This window comes from Triturus cristatus, chromosome 4_2, assembly GCF_964204655.1.
Source record: "Triturus cristatus chromosome 4_2, aTriCri1.1, whole genome shotgun sequence".
NCBI classification, from domain to species: domain Eukaryota; kingdom Metazoa; phylum Chordata; class Amphibia; order Caudata; family Salamandridae; genus Triturus; species Triturus cristatus.
The window spans coordinates 505,692,093-505,708,468 of NC_140586.1; the positions used below are offsets into that span (position 1 = coordinate 505,692,093).

Here is a 16,376-nt window from a genome sequence, read left to right on the forward strand (position 1 = left end):
CTCTATTCACAGCAAGGGATCCTAATAGTATAGGAAGTCTGTATTTCCTTACGGAACAATTCACAGATGTAATAACAGTGATGGTCATATGGGGAGAGTGAAGGACAGAAGGTTTACCTAATGACAATCAAAAGATTACACATGTTTTAAGGCATGCCCTATCACACATGTAGGTACCTTCATTGATTGTATTAGATTATCTGTGTACATTCATTCTAAAAATGCCCTTTGGCTCTCCTCTGAGCTTTTTGTAACCTGAGTGCTCTATATTGGGTTATTACTACAGTGGTAATGCAACACCAGACAAAATGTGATCAGCTTGACTCTATTGGGAACAGTTTCAGATTATTGTATTACGTTGTCCATTTGCCATTTTGAAACACAATTTTTATCGATCACTAAAGCTAGTTTGTACAATGTTCATATGCAGTAACATTTGTTTTAAGGAACATAGTGTGAAGGGGCTTGGTTCAGTGGGCACCAAAGGTCTATATTACTTTTTACCTGCAGGATGATTTTTGTCAGTCTATTTCCAACAAATTGTTTTCAGTTGTAGACTCCAAGAGTAGTTGTCCACTTCACTACTTGTTTGCCTGGGTTAGTGATAAATGTCTATTTTGCCAATAATGTTAACAGTGAGCTATGAACTGATTGGTATACCTCCTGAAGTTCACAATCTTGTAATAGAAGCATTCCTATATATTTTTTTTTTTAATAAATTCTTTTTATTTGCAACTTGTTGGTCATTACACATACATAATCACATTCTCGGGCCACATAGACTGTTTTCTCCTGCAGCATACACCAGTCCATATCTTTTTTCCACTCACTAAGCAATGGGGTTGTGCACGCTCCCCAGAAGCATCCCTATTTTAAATTTGGCCATTCAAACACTAAACTCAACTTACTCATTAACTGTGGGATCTATCATGTGTATCAAGCAGCATGGATTTCTGCAGTAATTAAAAGCATAGTAAAACAATGACACCTGCTTATTGACCAAGACCAGTCCTATCCCAAAATGCAACTGATGAAAAATTCAAATTCAAAGGAATGAGATAACAATACAAATACCGGCTATAAGAAAGAAGGTGGTCCGTCAAGCATACCCAGGCTGCCTGTTACTCCTAGCAAGAGAAGGGGCATGTGGTATGGTTGGTTGGTAAAGTCCACTTTCTGGGTGGAAGATGAAAAGTATGACTCTCGGATGTCAAATCAGAAGGTGCAATGTTCATTCTTGGGTATATGTCAAGGAAATCCTCGAGTGACATCACTTGAACATGTTAGTGTTTATGCAGTAACCATATGTATGGTTTTACAGAGAGGGTTTTCGTTAATTTCAAAGTGCAAGCCTATCAAACAAACAGGGCAAAGTGCTATAAGCATTGGCACGCACATTTACTATAACAAAGCATGTGATTTTGCTTTTGAATTAAAAGATATTAAAAACATACATATAATATGTTCTTCTTCTTCAGTGATATTGACATGTATCCATCTGCTGACTCCATTAAGCTGACGATAAATGGCATTGAAGTGAACAGGCTGCCATATGAATCACATTCTGGTAGGTGAAAGAGTATTATTGGATACATCAATAATGAAACAATCAATCCATCACAACTGAAATGAGGACCCATTTAAGGGTCAGGGGTCTACCCATAAAGTTAATTCTCGCATTTTAAAGATTTTCCACGCTGACTTTTTGTGGCTTGATCTACAGTAGAGAGTTTGATCATAAAATCTGTATCTGAGTTGGCTTGAGGATACATAGACACCATGTTCTGCCTTGATGACATGTGAATCATGTTTCCTTGCAATGTTGTAGGTTTGCTGAAATGTGATTCAGAATTATCACCAGAAGTGAAATCAAATACAAATGTGGTTATGGTACCAGAATATTGCATTTTGAAAACTGACATTAAAAAGTCGGGTGACCAGAATATTAAGTACCTAAATATATTGAAGATAAATAGGCATAGGTATGCACAAATTTACTTACCTCCACAGGTAATACCACAACAATATATATCCCAAAGATACAGAGACGTAAAGTTAAGAAAAGTAACTCTACACTTACCATTATATACCTCCTCACACACTATTCTAGTTGACAATATTTTATCCACAATATTTGAGGCAAGATGGCCGCGAGTGAGCTGTGCTAAGCGGTCGCACATAACCTCTCTCTCCCATCTGGAAATTAGTTATTGCTATTACTGTTGGAGCTGGAGCAATTTGACAATAACCGGTCCTACCGATGTTCATACCTACTTCGGGGATTAAGGAGTATATGATATCAGAATTGCATCGGCTGAGAGAAAGCTGGAGAAGATTTGCTCGGGCCGTGGAGTGTATAAAGCTGAAATATACACAGTTTGGCGCAATGCCGCCTCGGCCCGCAAAAAGCGATAAAACTAAAGAAAAGGTAAAGACAAAGGAGCAAATAGAAGAATGTAATGCTCTCCCAAAGGATCATGCCGAGATAACTACCCTCGATATTAGTACTAAGGAACCAGGAGCGATTCGAAAGGCGATACAGCAGCTGAATAAGAAGACCACGGAAACACGAAGAGGGGAGAAGGCTGATTTACTCGATTTACTCAGAGCTAATGCAACAGGGTCCCAATCGGGCGATGCCAAGAGCAAGCCGCCCTCCAAACATGCTCCGACAACGGTGGATAAATCTGACAGAGGGGATAGAAGCAAAATCAAGTCTAAACCTCGAGAGACCCTTCTTAGACAACCCACCTTGACGGAGGCATTTTCCGGCCATCACGGGCTAGCAGGGAATCAAACGCCAAACGGAATCGGCTGTCATAGAACTGGAGGCAGTGAACCGGGGAGCGTCCTCGAGGACGCGGCAGACGCTGGAGGCGCGTCAGCTGCAGACGCTCCCGTTGCTAAGCAACACCAACAGCAGCAGGCTCAGCAGTCTGTGGGAGAGCGCAAGCGTGAGGCATTGGAGCTTGGTGTGGCCTCTCCGGTAGGACCTCTTGGTACTCAGCGGGGTGAGTTTGGACATGCAAATTCTGGTGAGAGGGAAGGTGGGGACAAGGAGAACGATATGTTGAGTGCCATTTTGGTACTTGAAGCTGAGTTAAGCGCCCCCCAAAACTCCCCTAAAACCTCCAGAAACCCCCGAACCCCCCGAATAAAGCCCTGGCTACCTGGGGAAGCTCTACTAGTCTGGGGAGGGAGAGGGGGGGGGAAAGAGGGGAAAAAAAAGAGACAAATAAAGAGACAAATAAGCAGAAAGTACATGATCCTAGAGAGGGGAGAACTGAAAAGGCGGAGGTTGGCTCAGGTGAAGGAGAGAGATTCTTTTCACTCAACGAGGACTCTGATTCTGTACAATCAAGTGGTGAGCTTTCAGATGGGCAAGATGAAGAGGAAGATGAAGAAGATGAAGAAGTATTGCTCTCGGACACTAATTCATCTGGGGAGGATATAGCTACAGCAAGAGACTCGACTCTGAGAAAGAGACAGATAAAGCCTAAACCAAAAAATATACAGAATGGCGGAATGGGAGAAACCGAAAAAGGGCTGCTTTGGGATTACTCGGCTACTACCCAGGTGTATCAAGCTGAAGATACTAATGAGCCAGGGAAACAATCTGCTTCTCTTGATATTCTGTTTAGCACGCTGAAACAGATGCAGGCAGAGGCCAGAGCCGTGAGTCGGAAAGCAAGACAAGATGCTAAGAAAATACAAGCCTCATTAAGAAAGACAAATAAACTTTATGAGGACCTGGTGGGGAGAGTTACTGAGGTGGAGGAGCGTACAAGCAAGCTCGAAGACGACTACAGTAACTGGCAAAACTTTAAAGAGGCACAAGGGAAGATGGCTCAGGACTTTCAGTGGAAAATGGAGGACTTTGAAAACCGCCAAAGGCAGAATAACATCAGAATTCTGGGAGTGGAGGAGGGTTTGGAAGGGCAAGACGCAAGGAACTATGTGATTAACTTACTTAGAGGGGCATTTCCGGAGTCCCAGTGGCAGTGGGACAGGGAAGTCCAGAGAGCGCACAGATTTCCCTTCATACTCAGAAAAGAGCAGGGGACTAGTGGAGGTGGGAAAACCGCTTTTCCAAGAGCTATCCTAGTATATTTAGGAAATTTTCTATTAAGGCAGGAAATAATTGAGAAAGCTAGACCAGATTCTAAGAGGTCATTTGAGGGTATCATCTTCTTCGCCAGGCCAGATTTCTGCCATGTCACTGTTGAACGGAGGTGGAGGTTGAGGCAGTTGATTTCTAAATTTCAAGGGCTGGGTTCAGAGGCTTACCTATTGTTCCCTGCTAAATTAAAAGTGGTTACTAGAGGGAGAGTTAGGATATTCTTCTCAGAGATTAAAGCCCAGCAGTACATGGATGAGCTGAAGAACCAACGTTCGTAAGGAAAGAAGGGATGGGAGAGGGGGCGCGATTGTTACGGCTCACTCACTCCGACTACACATAGGTCCTGTGGACCTATTTGCCTGTACAAGGGGGGGGGTGGGGGCGGGTTAGGGTGGAGGGGTACACCACAAGGGTTAAAATTCGGGAATCAATTGGGTTTGATAATGCACATTGCTTTACTATTTTTTGGTTTATGGGAAACATCGCGCATACAATTTAGATCGTGTAGACAATGTCAAATGAGTGTAGATTGGTATACCTTTTGGTTAAATATGGTTAAGCTAGACTTGAGTAAGCATAATTTTTTGATACCCTTTAATGCCCTGTAGAATTGCCTCGATCAATGTATGTGGACTTAACGATCCTAGGAAAAGGGCAAAGGTAGCAGGGTTACTGAGATTTTTACAGCTAGATCTGGTATGTCTGCAGGAGACCCATATCGAAGTAGCGCAGATATACCTTTTGAAACAATTGGGATTCGATGTCTTAGTGGCAAGTAAACAAAATACCAGAACCAGGGGGGTAGCAATACTAGGAAGATTTAAGGATCTGGTGGTGTATAGGAAAAAAGAGGATCAGTGGGGAAGATGGGTTATGGTGGATTTATGTTGGAAGGGGACACGGTTTACTTTAGTAACCATATATGGTTCTACTGGAGACGACCCTGATACTTGGCAATTTATGGATATGGAATTGTCACAGTGGCCGGAACCTATTATATGCTGTGGCGACTTTAATATCCATGACCCAACAAGCTCTTTTATAGCACCTAGGGGGAGGTATTTAGAGAGAAAGAAAAAATCGTACAGAGCTCTGGCCGATATGGTTCAGCATAATTCTCTTGGAGACCCATGGATGAAATATCACCCCCTTTTAGATGGTAGCACCTTTTTTTCCCTACCACATAAAGTATTGGTCAGGCTAGATTATTTTTTAATTTCTAATTCTTTAATCCATCACACAAAAATAGAGAAACAACCTAGGATTATATCTGATCATAATCCCCTTGTTTTAACACTGAATATCACTCAGATAAGTACTATAAAAGCTCAATGGACCTTTGAACGTAGTTTATTAAAAGATGAGGCATACCAGAGACATATGGAAAGGTGGATAATGAAATACTGGGAGGATAATAGAGGCACGGCACCACCAGGTGTAGTTTGGGATTGTTTTAAGGCTGGGGTCCTAGGGGAAACTATGAGCTTTGTGATAGCGAGACAGAAAAGGGAGAGAGGACACCTAGAAGATCTAAGGCTCAAGTTATACATAGCGGAAGAAAATTTGGTTATAGCCACAACGCAGGGAATCCCGCTGGATGCCTATATTTTAAGATTGGTCACTCTTAAGGGAGATGCTATGGAAGGTATTATCTCAAAAGCTGCTGAAAAATATCTGGCACACAAACAGGATACTTATGAACTTAGCGAGAAAGTTGGACATATTCTAGCGGTTAGAACTAGACAGCGTACAACAAATGCTGATATTAAGGAGATTCAGGACCTACAGGGAAAGTTGGGCACTGATTCAGATTTTATCAGAAAGTCTTTCCATAAGTTTTACACTAATTTGTACTCGTCGGAGGGCCTAAGGGATTCAATTGATATAGAAAGATATTTGGGCGATGTTTGTTCGGATGTTTTACTGCCAGAAGATAGAGAGATATTAGATGCCCCTTTCCAGGTAGATGAGATTAGTAGGGCAATGGAAAGTCTCCCCTCTGGGAAAGCCGCTGGACCAGACCAGATTCCGGTGGAATTTTACAAATTGTTTCATAATAAGGTACTGGGCGAGATGTTTAATATAATGCTTCATACGCAGCAAGGAGGTTCCCCGCCTGAGACCTGGGGGGGGGGGCGGATATTGTAGTTATACCAAAAAAAGGGAAGCCTCCTGTATATCCGGCCTCATATAGACCGATTACCCTCATGAACGCTGATGTTAAAATCTACTCTAAAATTCTGGCGACAAGGCTTGCGGAGAATATAGAGCAGCTTGTAACCCCATCACAACATGGTTTTATTCCAGGTAAGGGAACCACCCAACATGTGAGGACAGTCATCACAATGCTTGATGCTGCAGGAACACTGTGCGACCCTATTGCTGCACTCTTTTTAGACGCTGAAAAAGCCTTCGATAGGGTCGCCTGGGAATATCTTTGGGCAGTTCTAAGATGGAGTGGTATAGGGGAAGGGTATATAACAGCTATCCAAGCTTTGTATAAAAGACCTACTGCCAGAATTAGAGTGAATAGAGGGTATACAGAGGTAGTTAAAATCTTTAGGGGGACAAGACAGGGCTGCCCCTCATCCCCCCTTCTTTTCGCATTATTTCTTGAACCTTTTTTAAGACATCTGGACAGAAATGATGGGATTCGCCCAATGGTTTTGAATGGCAGAACAGTAAAAATTCTCGCATATGCCGACGACGTGGCTATATTAACCCCTGACCCGGATATGGCTATAATGGAGGTAGAACGTGAAGCCACTAAGTTTGGACAACTGTCAGGTTATAGTCTGAATAAATCAAAGACCTTGATAGTTAAAAATAAGTATACCTTATGTGCCGATTCCAGGGTGGTGCCATCAGCTATGTATCTTGGTATAGTAATTACAGCTAACATCGATGTTATTGTTGAGGAAAATATTTCCCCTGTCTTGGCTAAAGTAAAAGTAGACCTAAATAGAGCAAATAATTTACATCTCTCCTTAGTTGGGGTCACTAATATGGTGAAAATGACGATCTTGCCTAAGTTGTTGTATTTATTTAGAACAATACCATTATATTTTGAATGTAAATGGTTTAACATACTGGAGGGTATTCTTAATAGGTTTATATGGGCGCACGGGAAAACGCGCAGAGCATATAGATTTATGTCACTACCCAGAGAAAGAGGAGGATGGGGAGCACCGGATTTTAGACTGTATTATATGGCAACTGCCCTTCAGTATATGCAGGGTTTGATTGGAGGAGGGGGGATCTTACAGAAAGTCACTTCCTCATCGACTGACGTTTATTCAATTCTACTGGGTCAAGAGACAGAAAATTGTTTGTTAAAATATACTGATTTCGGGAGTCTTAAAAGAAAACAGTTTAAAACTTTGGCGGCGGCTATTAAAGTATGGAACGCTTTTTTGAAAAAAATGGGGCTGGGTAGATACCATAGGTACATCAGATTATATAACAATAGATCCTTCCCCGCTGAAATTTTTTCAGATTCAGTCATGTCTGGCTGGGATCAAAAAGGTATAAAGCAAATTGGGGACTTAAAAGACTTAGAGGGAATACTACAGTTTAGTGTGTTGGCAAGGACATTCGATTTAAGGAACAGGGACTTCTTTAAATATCTGCAGATAAGGAGCTTTTTGGGCAACAAACAGGGTGGCGTAGCAGGGTTTCAAACCAACGACTTACTAGAGACTTTAACTACTGGTGGCCAGCATACGATTAGATCAGCGTATGCTTTATTAGTCCAAACTAAAGTGGATGATCTGGATAAATATAAACATTAGTGGACGGAGAAACTTCAATGTGAAATTAATGATTTCCAGGAGTCGTTGGAGTTGGGATGTACTATACTGTGCTCGGCTCCCCTGCAATCGCAACATTATAAAACATTGTTTTCACTGTACTATACACCAGACAGAATAGCTAAATGGGGTGGTACGAATGGGACTACCTGCCCTCGTTGCAGCTCAGTTAATGCAGATATAATACATATGTTCGCCACCTGTCCTCAATTATATACGCTAATTAGGGACATTGAGAATTTTTTTGGCTCAGGCACTAGGCTTACAGATGGTACTAAACCCTACGTTGATATTGTTGGGTATAGGGCGGATGGAGAACAATAGGAATACTGAGAAAGAATTTTTATTTATGATTATGGCTGTTTATAGATTAACTTTAGCTAGGGCCTGGCTTGATAAAACCCCCCCGCATATGCAAATATGGCTGGCGAATTTAATTTCTACATTTAATTTGGAAAAACCTATAGATGCCAGGAAGGGAAGAGTTGGGAGAGCTCTAGGTGTAAGAATTTGGAACCCATTAGCACATTGGAGGGAAGGGATAGGGTAGAGAGTGGAGGGCTTAGGGGGGCTCTTGGTTCTTGGTTTTCTGGGTTTTTTCTATTTCTTTTCTTGAATTCATTATGTATTAAGAGTAACCATGGTATAACGTGTTTTATGGTATGAGTAACTCCCAATGTTAAATATGATATTTTGGATTACAAAATATGTATTGATGAATATAATGTGCAATGTGGAAAATAAAATAAAAATATATTTATAAAAAAAAAGAAGTGAAATCAAATACAAACGTGGTTATGGTACCAGAATATTGCATTTTGAAAACTGACATAAAAAAGTCGGGTGACCAGAATATTAAGTACCTAAATATATTGAAGATAAATAGGCATAGGTATGCACAAATTTACTTACCTCCACAGGTAATGCCACAACAATATATATCCCAAAGATACAGAGACGTACAGTTAAAAAAAGTAACTCTACACTTACCATTATATACCTCCTCACACAATATTCTAGTTGACAATATTTTATCCACAATATTTGACCATGTCAATATTTCTGTAGTCAATATTCTGACAAACAAGTACAAATGTATTTCCCTTTATTATTGAGTTAGACCTAACGTGGAATTGATAAGCCTTTACTGTTAGTCTATAAAGTGCAATGATTAGGCATTGAACAGGCCTGTAATTATTTGGACAATGTTCTCTAGAGATTGCACATGCCTTGCAAATCAATTAAAGGAGCCCTGCTGCATAGTCAGCATGTTTATTAGCAGACTTGTTGCATTCTAAATAGATGTTTCAAATTAAAAATATATGTACATCTCTTATTCATTAACAGATAAATAAATCTCTCTTATCTCTAGCACTTTTTTGATCTCTGCTGCATGTGTTCCACAATATATTATGTAGTTCCTGGTTAATTTGAAATTGAACTACGCTACACTTCTTTTGATTGCAGAACCGCATTTGAAGATTGAAAAGGAGACTGATGGGCTGATCCTGCTCGCACCTGACTTTGGCATTGAGAAGCTTCACTACAATGGAGTCACATGCCAGGTATTCTGGTGCATTCCACTCACTGTGTTGTTGGCCATATTGACAAGATTACATAGATTTACATCAGAGGTCTCTTTCCTTTTTTATCATAAAGGTTAGACCAACTTTGTGGATGAAGGGCAAGACATGTGGAGTTTGTGGCCATCATGATGATGAGCGGGAACAGGAATATCAGATGCCAGATGGATTTGTTGCTAAAGATGAGGAGAGTTTTGTCAAATCTTGGATTACGGAAGAATCATGTTCTGTTCAACAGCGATAAAAGGATCAGAACTGGTGAGTTGACAAAATTGATTAATTGAAGGAGGTCAATAACTCCAGCAGTGTGGCCATCATTTTATTGGAACCAAGTCTACTATATAGAATGACAGAGGGACGCCTTTATCCACTAGCACATCTCCCATTTCAACTAGTTTTTCCACATTTAATTTCCTGGTATCTTTCAAGTCATTATTGAATATTATACTATGGTATGTTAGCAAATGTAATTGTGTCTCCAGTTACACACAGTATTGAAAATGTCAAATTACACACACATGCACAAATGTTACTACACCTACACACAGACACATAAATACCTACATCTTCTGTTTGCTAAAGTGATGAAATATGACACTAAAAGTGGTATCAAGAAATTTTCAGTTTCTAAACGATTGGATGGCATTGCCTGTGAAGTACAAAGCATTTAACAGTCATATCTCCTCACATTCAACATTTGCGGTATGAGATTCTGAATGGATAAAAGTTCAGTATATGGAACTAGTGTTCTGAGGGCGCCTCAGTTTGGTATCATATGTGTTGATACTTTGCAACCAAATTCAGATTGAAAGCATTGACTTTTTGCCAACCCCCAAATTGACATGGTAGCCATGCTAAAAAACAAAGTTTTCCTATTTGGACTGTCACCCGTTTGTGAATTTCAAAAATCAAGCAAATGAATTAAACTCATCTTTTTAAATGCATCGCCATTTTCTTCAGGGAAAACAGCTGCATTAAAAAAATTATTTTTTCAAAGCCAATAACTGAGACTCGCAGATCTCATCAGCCCACCATCCTTGTGATGGCCTCCAAGTGGAAGGAATCATAATTTCCGACTTACCTGATGAATATTAATGGGGTAGGTTGAATTGCGACACACTCTGAGTTTTCCAACTAGACTTAATGATACATAGATGAGTTCAGAAAAGTACATACTTGTCACAAAATTAGTGGATTTAAACTGAGACCCGTTTCACACCCAATGAGATAGAGAACCAATTATGCCACAACACAGTGAAGCTAGTGACCTTAGAAGGTTATCGACGTCTTGGGCTTTATCTCAGAGGTGTAACTTGAGTCCCCTCTTGATGACGTTATATTAGTTAGGCCCAGGTGATCCTAGGGAGCTGATAGGTTCCCCAAGGCAGAGAGTGTTAAGGTAGTTTGATTGAAATGAGGACCCATATATCGGTCAAGCAAAGGAGATTACCCAGATATGGTTTATGTGCTGCATGACGGATTAATGGAATTATGCCCTTTGGACAATGCCAATGGGCCTAGGCTCTTACATATTTGTCTGCTTGTGATTCACCTACCCTGCAATTGAGTGGACAGGAGGGTGGGGGTGCAAATGAATGTCTGGTCTTCTTTGGTTTACACTCTTAAAAATGTTGTACTATTGTAAAATATAATCTTGCAAATGTTGCCTTTATTGACTATAAAGTGGGCGTTGCTTATGATTTAGATTACAACAGTTTTTAAATCTAATTTATAGAAATAGAGGTCTACATCAAAAGAAGGATAACAGTCCCTCTTGTAATGCCATATTTACAAGATAACTTGTTTTGAAATACCACACTTTTGCCCCACACCAAAAACAGGTGTAAATTATGTGAGAAAAATCGCAACATCTTAGTTTCGCAGCTTGTAGTGGAGGAACGTAGCTTGGGAAGATAATATGGTATCCGGTAAAAATTGCATCCTGTGCGATTGGATATGTTATTAAGTTCCCAAATAATGAGATATGTGTAATGACACCTGTGGTGATGTCTAAGCACATTCTACCAATAATCTGGGAGCTTACTGCTAAAAATACAACCTATACTCATATTTGTTTCGCTACTAACAACAAATGTATCTGCATTTTTTTGTGCATTTATTGAGGCTTCCTATGGTAAACACTGTAAGGGCCTAAACATCAAACTGACTGTTCCATGTTGCTAACCTTCACTCTTTTTGTACAGATTCTACTCTGAACCCTGGTGATAGCCTAAGGTTGGCAAGGAGTGAAGATTTTAGTGACACAACATGATGCTGATCTGGAGAACTACAAAGCACTCCGCATAACAACCACTCAGAGGATGAAATTTCTGCATCGACCTTTCACCATTGTGTCATTTTAAATGATTCTAAATTTAAATAGTACCATGACTTGCCCTTTCAACTTTAGAATGTCAAATTGCATATAAACATAATATTTTCAAATAAACAATACTTTCATTCAAAAAGAAGTACAAGAGTCAATTTTTCATTTCAGTTATCAAGACATTAATGTTCAAAAACGTATTTGATATTTTCTCCAAAGAGTCAGGATTGGTTAAAATATTTTGCAGAGGCACTAGAAATAGGGGTGCAGCACCTGATGCAGCACCCAAAGAGCGGTCAATAGAATAATGGAATACAAAGAGGATGCTTCAAAATGTTTTATTTTACCTTCCAGAATTTCATCTGTGTTTAAATACATATGGTTAAATGTCAAGCACACTTTCCTTTTACTGCTAATTCATTTATCAAACAATACCTGTTTCTGTCTCTTTTTGGCTGTGTAGGACTGTCATTCTGTAATCTGAATCCAATTAATTGTATTGTATTTTATTGTAATTGCATTTATATAGCACTTACTACCCCTGACGAGGCGTCAAAGCGTTTTTTCGGCAAGTAGCACGCTACTCTGGAACCCATAAAGTATTAGTGTCGAGTTAGTAGACCGAAAAATGAAAGTAATTTGAGGTGGTGGATAGGTTAGTCAGTTATTTGGATTCAGAAAGATAGTGGAGGGATAAAAGAGGGGAAAAAGGTTTGCATTTATATAAGCGCTTGTTACCCTGTGGGGGTGTTAAAGCGCTTTTTTCGGCAAGTAGTATGCTACTCCGGAACCCATAAAGGATTAGTGGTGATTAATGCTTAGCTGAAAATCCGGAGTCTGGAAAAGAACGCTCTAAAATTGTTCTGAAAAAGACAGAAATGTTTGCCACCTAAAATATATCACCTTCATGAGACCTGCAAATGAGACATATCCTGCAATGGTTTAAGTGATAGGTACCCTTTAGAATCTTGAGCACAAACCGCATACAATAGTTGTGCATAGCGATATGTACATAAACATGCATTTGAAAAAGGTCCTTCTCAGTTAAGATTGACACTACTGAAGATTAACACGGATATGGTGTCCTCGAATATTATATTATTTTTCTCTCCTGTGGTGTCTTTTCCATGGATTTTAGGTCTTAAGAAGAGTCAGCGGCAGTAGTATAACTTAGCTTAGCTAGCACACAATTGTTATGTTATGTTATCCGGATTTATAGAGCGCACAGCTGCCCCAGCAAACGGGCGTCCCGGCGCTATAAAGGACAAAATACCGGACACAAGTAATACCAAAGACAAGAACATAGCAGCACTAAGAATCCAGAGGAAAAAGGAAGGTTTTAACAGCCTTCCTAAAGGCAAAAAGTTTGTTGATTGCGCGGACATGGACAGGAAGAGAGTTCCAGAGCCTGGCAGCAAGTACTCTAAAAGAGCGGCCGCCGGACCTAGCTCTCTTAAAGCGCGGGACTGTGACCAAGTGAAGACCCGAGGATCTTAGAGAGCGCGAGGGAACATAAGGCAGAATAAAATGCTCCAGGATCTGAGGAGAAGAGTGCTTCAGAATTTTAAACACAAGGCACAGAGATTTAAACTTAATCCTCTGAGCGACAGGGAGCCAATGAAGTTTGACAATGGTATTTTTGGCCGAGCAAAATCGCGGTAAACCCACCAGAGCCCTGGCGGCAGCGTTTTGAACGCGTTGAAGTCTAGAAAGTTCGGCCAAGTTAGCCCCCAACAAAAGAGAACTCGCATAGTCCAGCCTAGACAAAATCGTAGCTTGAACAATAAGCTGTCTGGTTGGAGCATCAAAAAATGTAAAGATAGGTCTGAGCCTACGCAGAATCCCAAAACACGTAGCGGCAGTTTTCTTAGTATGACAGGCAAAACTGAGTTTGCAATCCAGCCAGGCCCCAAGGTTCTTAACCTCGGTGACAGGAAGAGGAGTTGAACCAAGCTCGGTGGCCACCAATGATCACCCCAGAGATGACTCTGCTTGCCGACAATGAGCACTTCGTTTTTTTTAGCGTTCAATTGCAGGCAATTATCTGTCATCCAACGGGCCACTGAGCTCAGTCCCTCACGGAACTTAGCAGCCTCGAGGTCAAACGCCCCACTTAATGCAACCGCCAGCTGCTTGTCGTCAGCATAGGACACCATAGTCAGGTTCCAACGCTTGGCGACAGCAGCCAGCGGCTGCACATAGAGATTGAAAAGTGTGGGGCTCAGAGCTGACCCTTGCGGCACACCCTGAGTGATAGGATAAGGTTTAGACTGAAAAGGAGGAGTAACAACCCTAAACGTGCGACCAGATAAAAACGATTGAAACCACTCAAGTGCCACGTTATCGACACCAGCCTCCCCCAGACGCTGTATTAGAATGGCGTGGGAGACAGTGTCGAAGGCGGCACTGAGATCGAGAAGCACCAGTGCCGCCGTTTGACCAGAGTCGACCAGAGTACGCAGGTGCTCAACCATAAAGAGCAACGCAGTCTCAGTACTATGGCCGGGTCGAAAGCCATTCTGCGAGGGATCCAAAATGTGAGCACAATGAAGATGATTAGATAAAATAGCATTAACATGAACCTCAGTCAGTTTTGCAACCCATGGGAGAAGAGATATAGGGCAATAGTTCTCCAGCTTTAATGGATCCAAGGCAGGTTTTTTTAAAATAGGCATCACCTGAGCTTGTTTCCAGCTAGCAGGGACAGAACCAGACGTCAAAGATAGATTGACAAGATCACGCAGGGGAGGAAGACAAAGTAGCGCTGAATCTCTAAATTGGGCAGGCCGAAGAGGATCCCTAGAAGAGCCAGATTTGATTTTGCCACAATTTTATTAAACTCCTCCATCGAAAGCTCTGGGAAAGAGCACAAAGGCATAGTAGTCATTGGGCAGGGTTCCAACTTCTCCACAGAGACGAATGGAGCAGAAAAGGAACGATAGATGGCCTCCACCTTTTCCACAAAAAAGGCAGCCAGGTCCTCACAGTGCGAGGCAGAACAGATCTCAGCGACTGGAGCTCTACTGGCTGTAAGATCCTTAAGCACCTTAAATACTAATTTAGTAGGATTGGTGCTGGTGTTGAATTCGCGAGAATAGTAGGCAGCTCGAGCTTTATTAACCGCTCTATGATATTTCTTAGTCCTGGCACGGTAGATCGCTTTCATGTCTGGCAAATAAGACTTACGCCAGGCTCTTTCAGCTTGTTTGCATGCTTTCCTAAGAAGCTTAAGCGAATCATCATACCAAGGACTAGGGTCAGCACGACGGCGTTTACTCTCCGCAATTGGGATCAGGCAGTCCAAGGCTCCAGTCAGCCAATTGCAAAACAGGTCATATCCCAACTCAACATCCAAGAAAGGACCCAGAGGATATTGACCAAGAAGCCGATGAAAGTCAGCTAATTTCAGCTTTCTCCATGGACGCCTAAGAGGCATAGATGAAATTACTCTATGAGGACGGTCCTTAATCACAAGGTGCAGCTCTATAAGATGGTGATCAGTCCAGGCCATAGGCCTTGGAAGCAGCACTTTAGCCGCAGATAAATTGGTAAAAATAGGGTCCAAAATATGTCCACCAACATGAGTACAATGGTTCACCAGCTGAAATAGCTGAAGAGCTTCCAGATCGACAAGAACGCTACTAACGGCAGTGGAAAGGGGAGTATCAAAATGAAGATTTAGATCGCCAATGATACTAAAGTTAGCAGTCCTTCGAGCTAATGTACTGACAGCCTCGGGAAGGGCTGACCTGAAAGCGGCATCCGGGCCCGGAGGCCGATAGATAAGTAGGCCAGAGAAAGTGAAATGGGGATTAACCCAGATGCGAAAGTAAGCACTATCGCAGCCGGCTATATCCATAGCTTTCCATACGCATGGGTAGCAGGATTTGATAACGGCCGCAATGCCACCTCCTCTCGAGTTACGATTATGAGTAAAAATCACATACTCAGAGGGGAGAGCCAAGTTCACCGCAGCCGAGGCATCATCATGCAACCATGTTTCTGACATGAACAAAACATCAGGGGCTTCGTCTGTAAGTAGACTATATACATCCTGATGATGTCTAACCAAAGACCTCACATTAAGATGGTAGACCTTAAAAATAAGCGGGTCCTGAGATTTTTCCAGCGGAGGCGGAATAGCAGCTGGGCAGCCTAAGGGAGCTTTCCTATATGCAGAGATAGGAACAGGAGATGGAAGTCTAAATTCACACTTAGGACAAATAATAGGACCGGAGAGAGGGTGAAGCGGAATATGCGAGCAGGGCAATGTGTTACGAAAACTAAGCAGAGCAGATCTAGTATACATGATATAGAAATGTACAAAAACTACACCAACCGGAAAAATGGCTACGGAGCCCTGCCTAACCCTGACTTGGCGCGGACGAGCGCAGACAGGCAGGACTCTGGCACGACTCAGGCGCAGGGAGGGCGCCCCCGCTGCGCGTCACCGCTGCGCGCTTGAGGGACTGGCTTAAATAGGGTGTCCGCGAGTGAACAGCACCACTGGGACACTCAAGATGGCGCCCAAACTGTGT

The 16,376-nt window shown here is 41.7% G+C and overlaps 1 protein-coding gene across 1 annotated transcript in view; it reads left to right on the forward strand.

Moving 5' to 3' along the window:
• LOC146834624 (vitellogenin-A2-like) overlaps positions 1-11,983 on the forward strand; it is a 56,134-nt gene extending 44,151 nt beyond the window's left edge. The window contains exons 31-34 of the mRNA XM_085602097.1: positions 1,479-1,567; positions 9,397-9,494; positions 9,589-9,770; positions 11,717-11,983. Of these exons, the coding sequence (XP_085458223.1) occupies positions 1,479-1,567; positions 9,397-9,494; positions 9,589-9,756 (355 nt within the window). The 3' untranslated portion in view covers positions 9,757-9,770; positions 11,717-11,983. The remainder of the gene's footprint in view (positions 1-1,478; positions 1,568-9,396; positions 9,495-9,588; positions 9,771-11,716) is intronic.
• Positions 11,984-16,376: the final 4,393 nt, after the last annotated feature.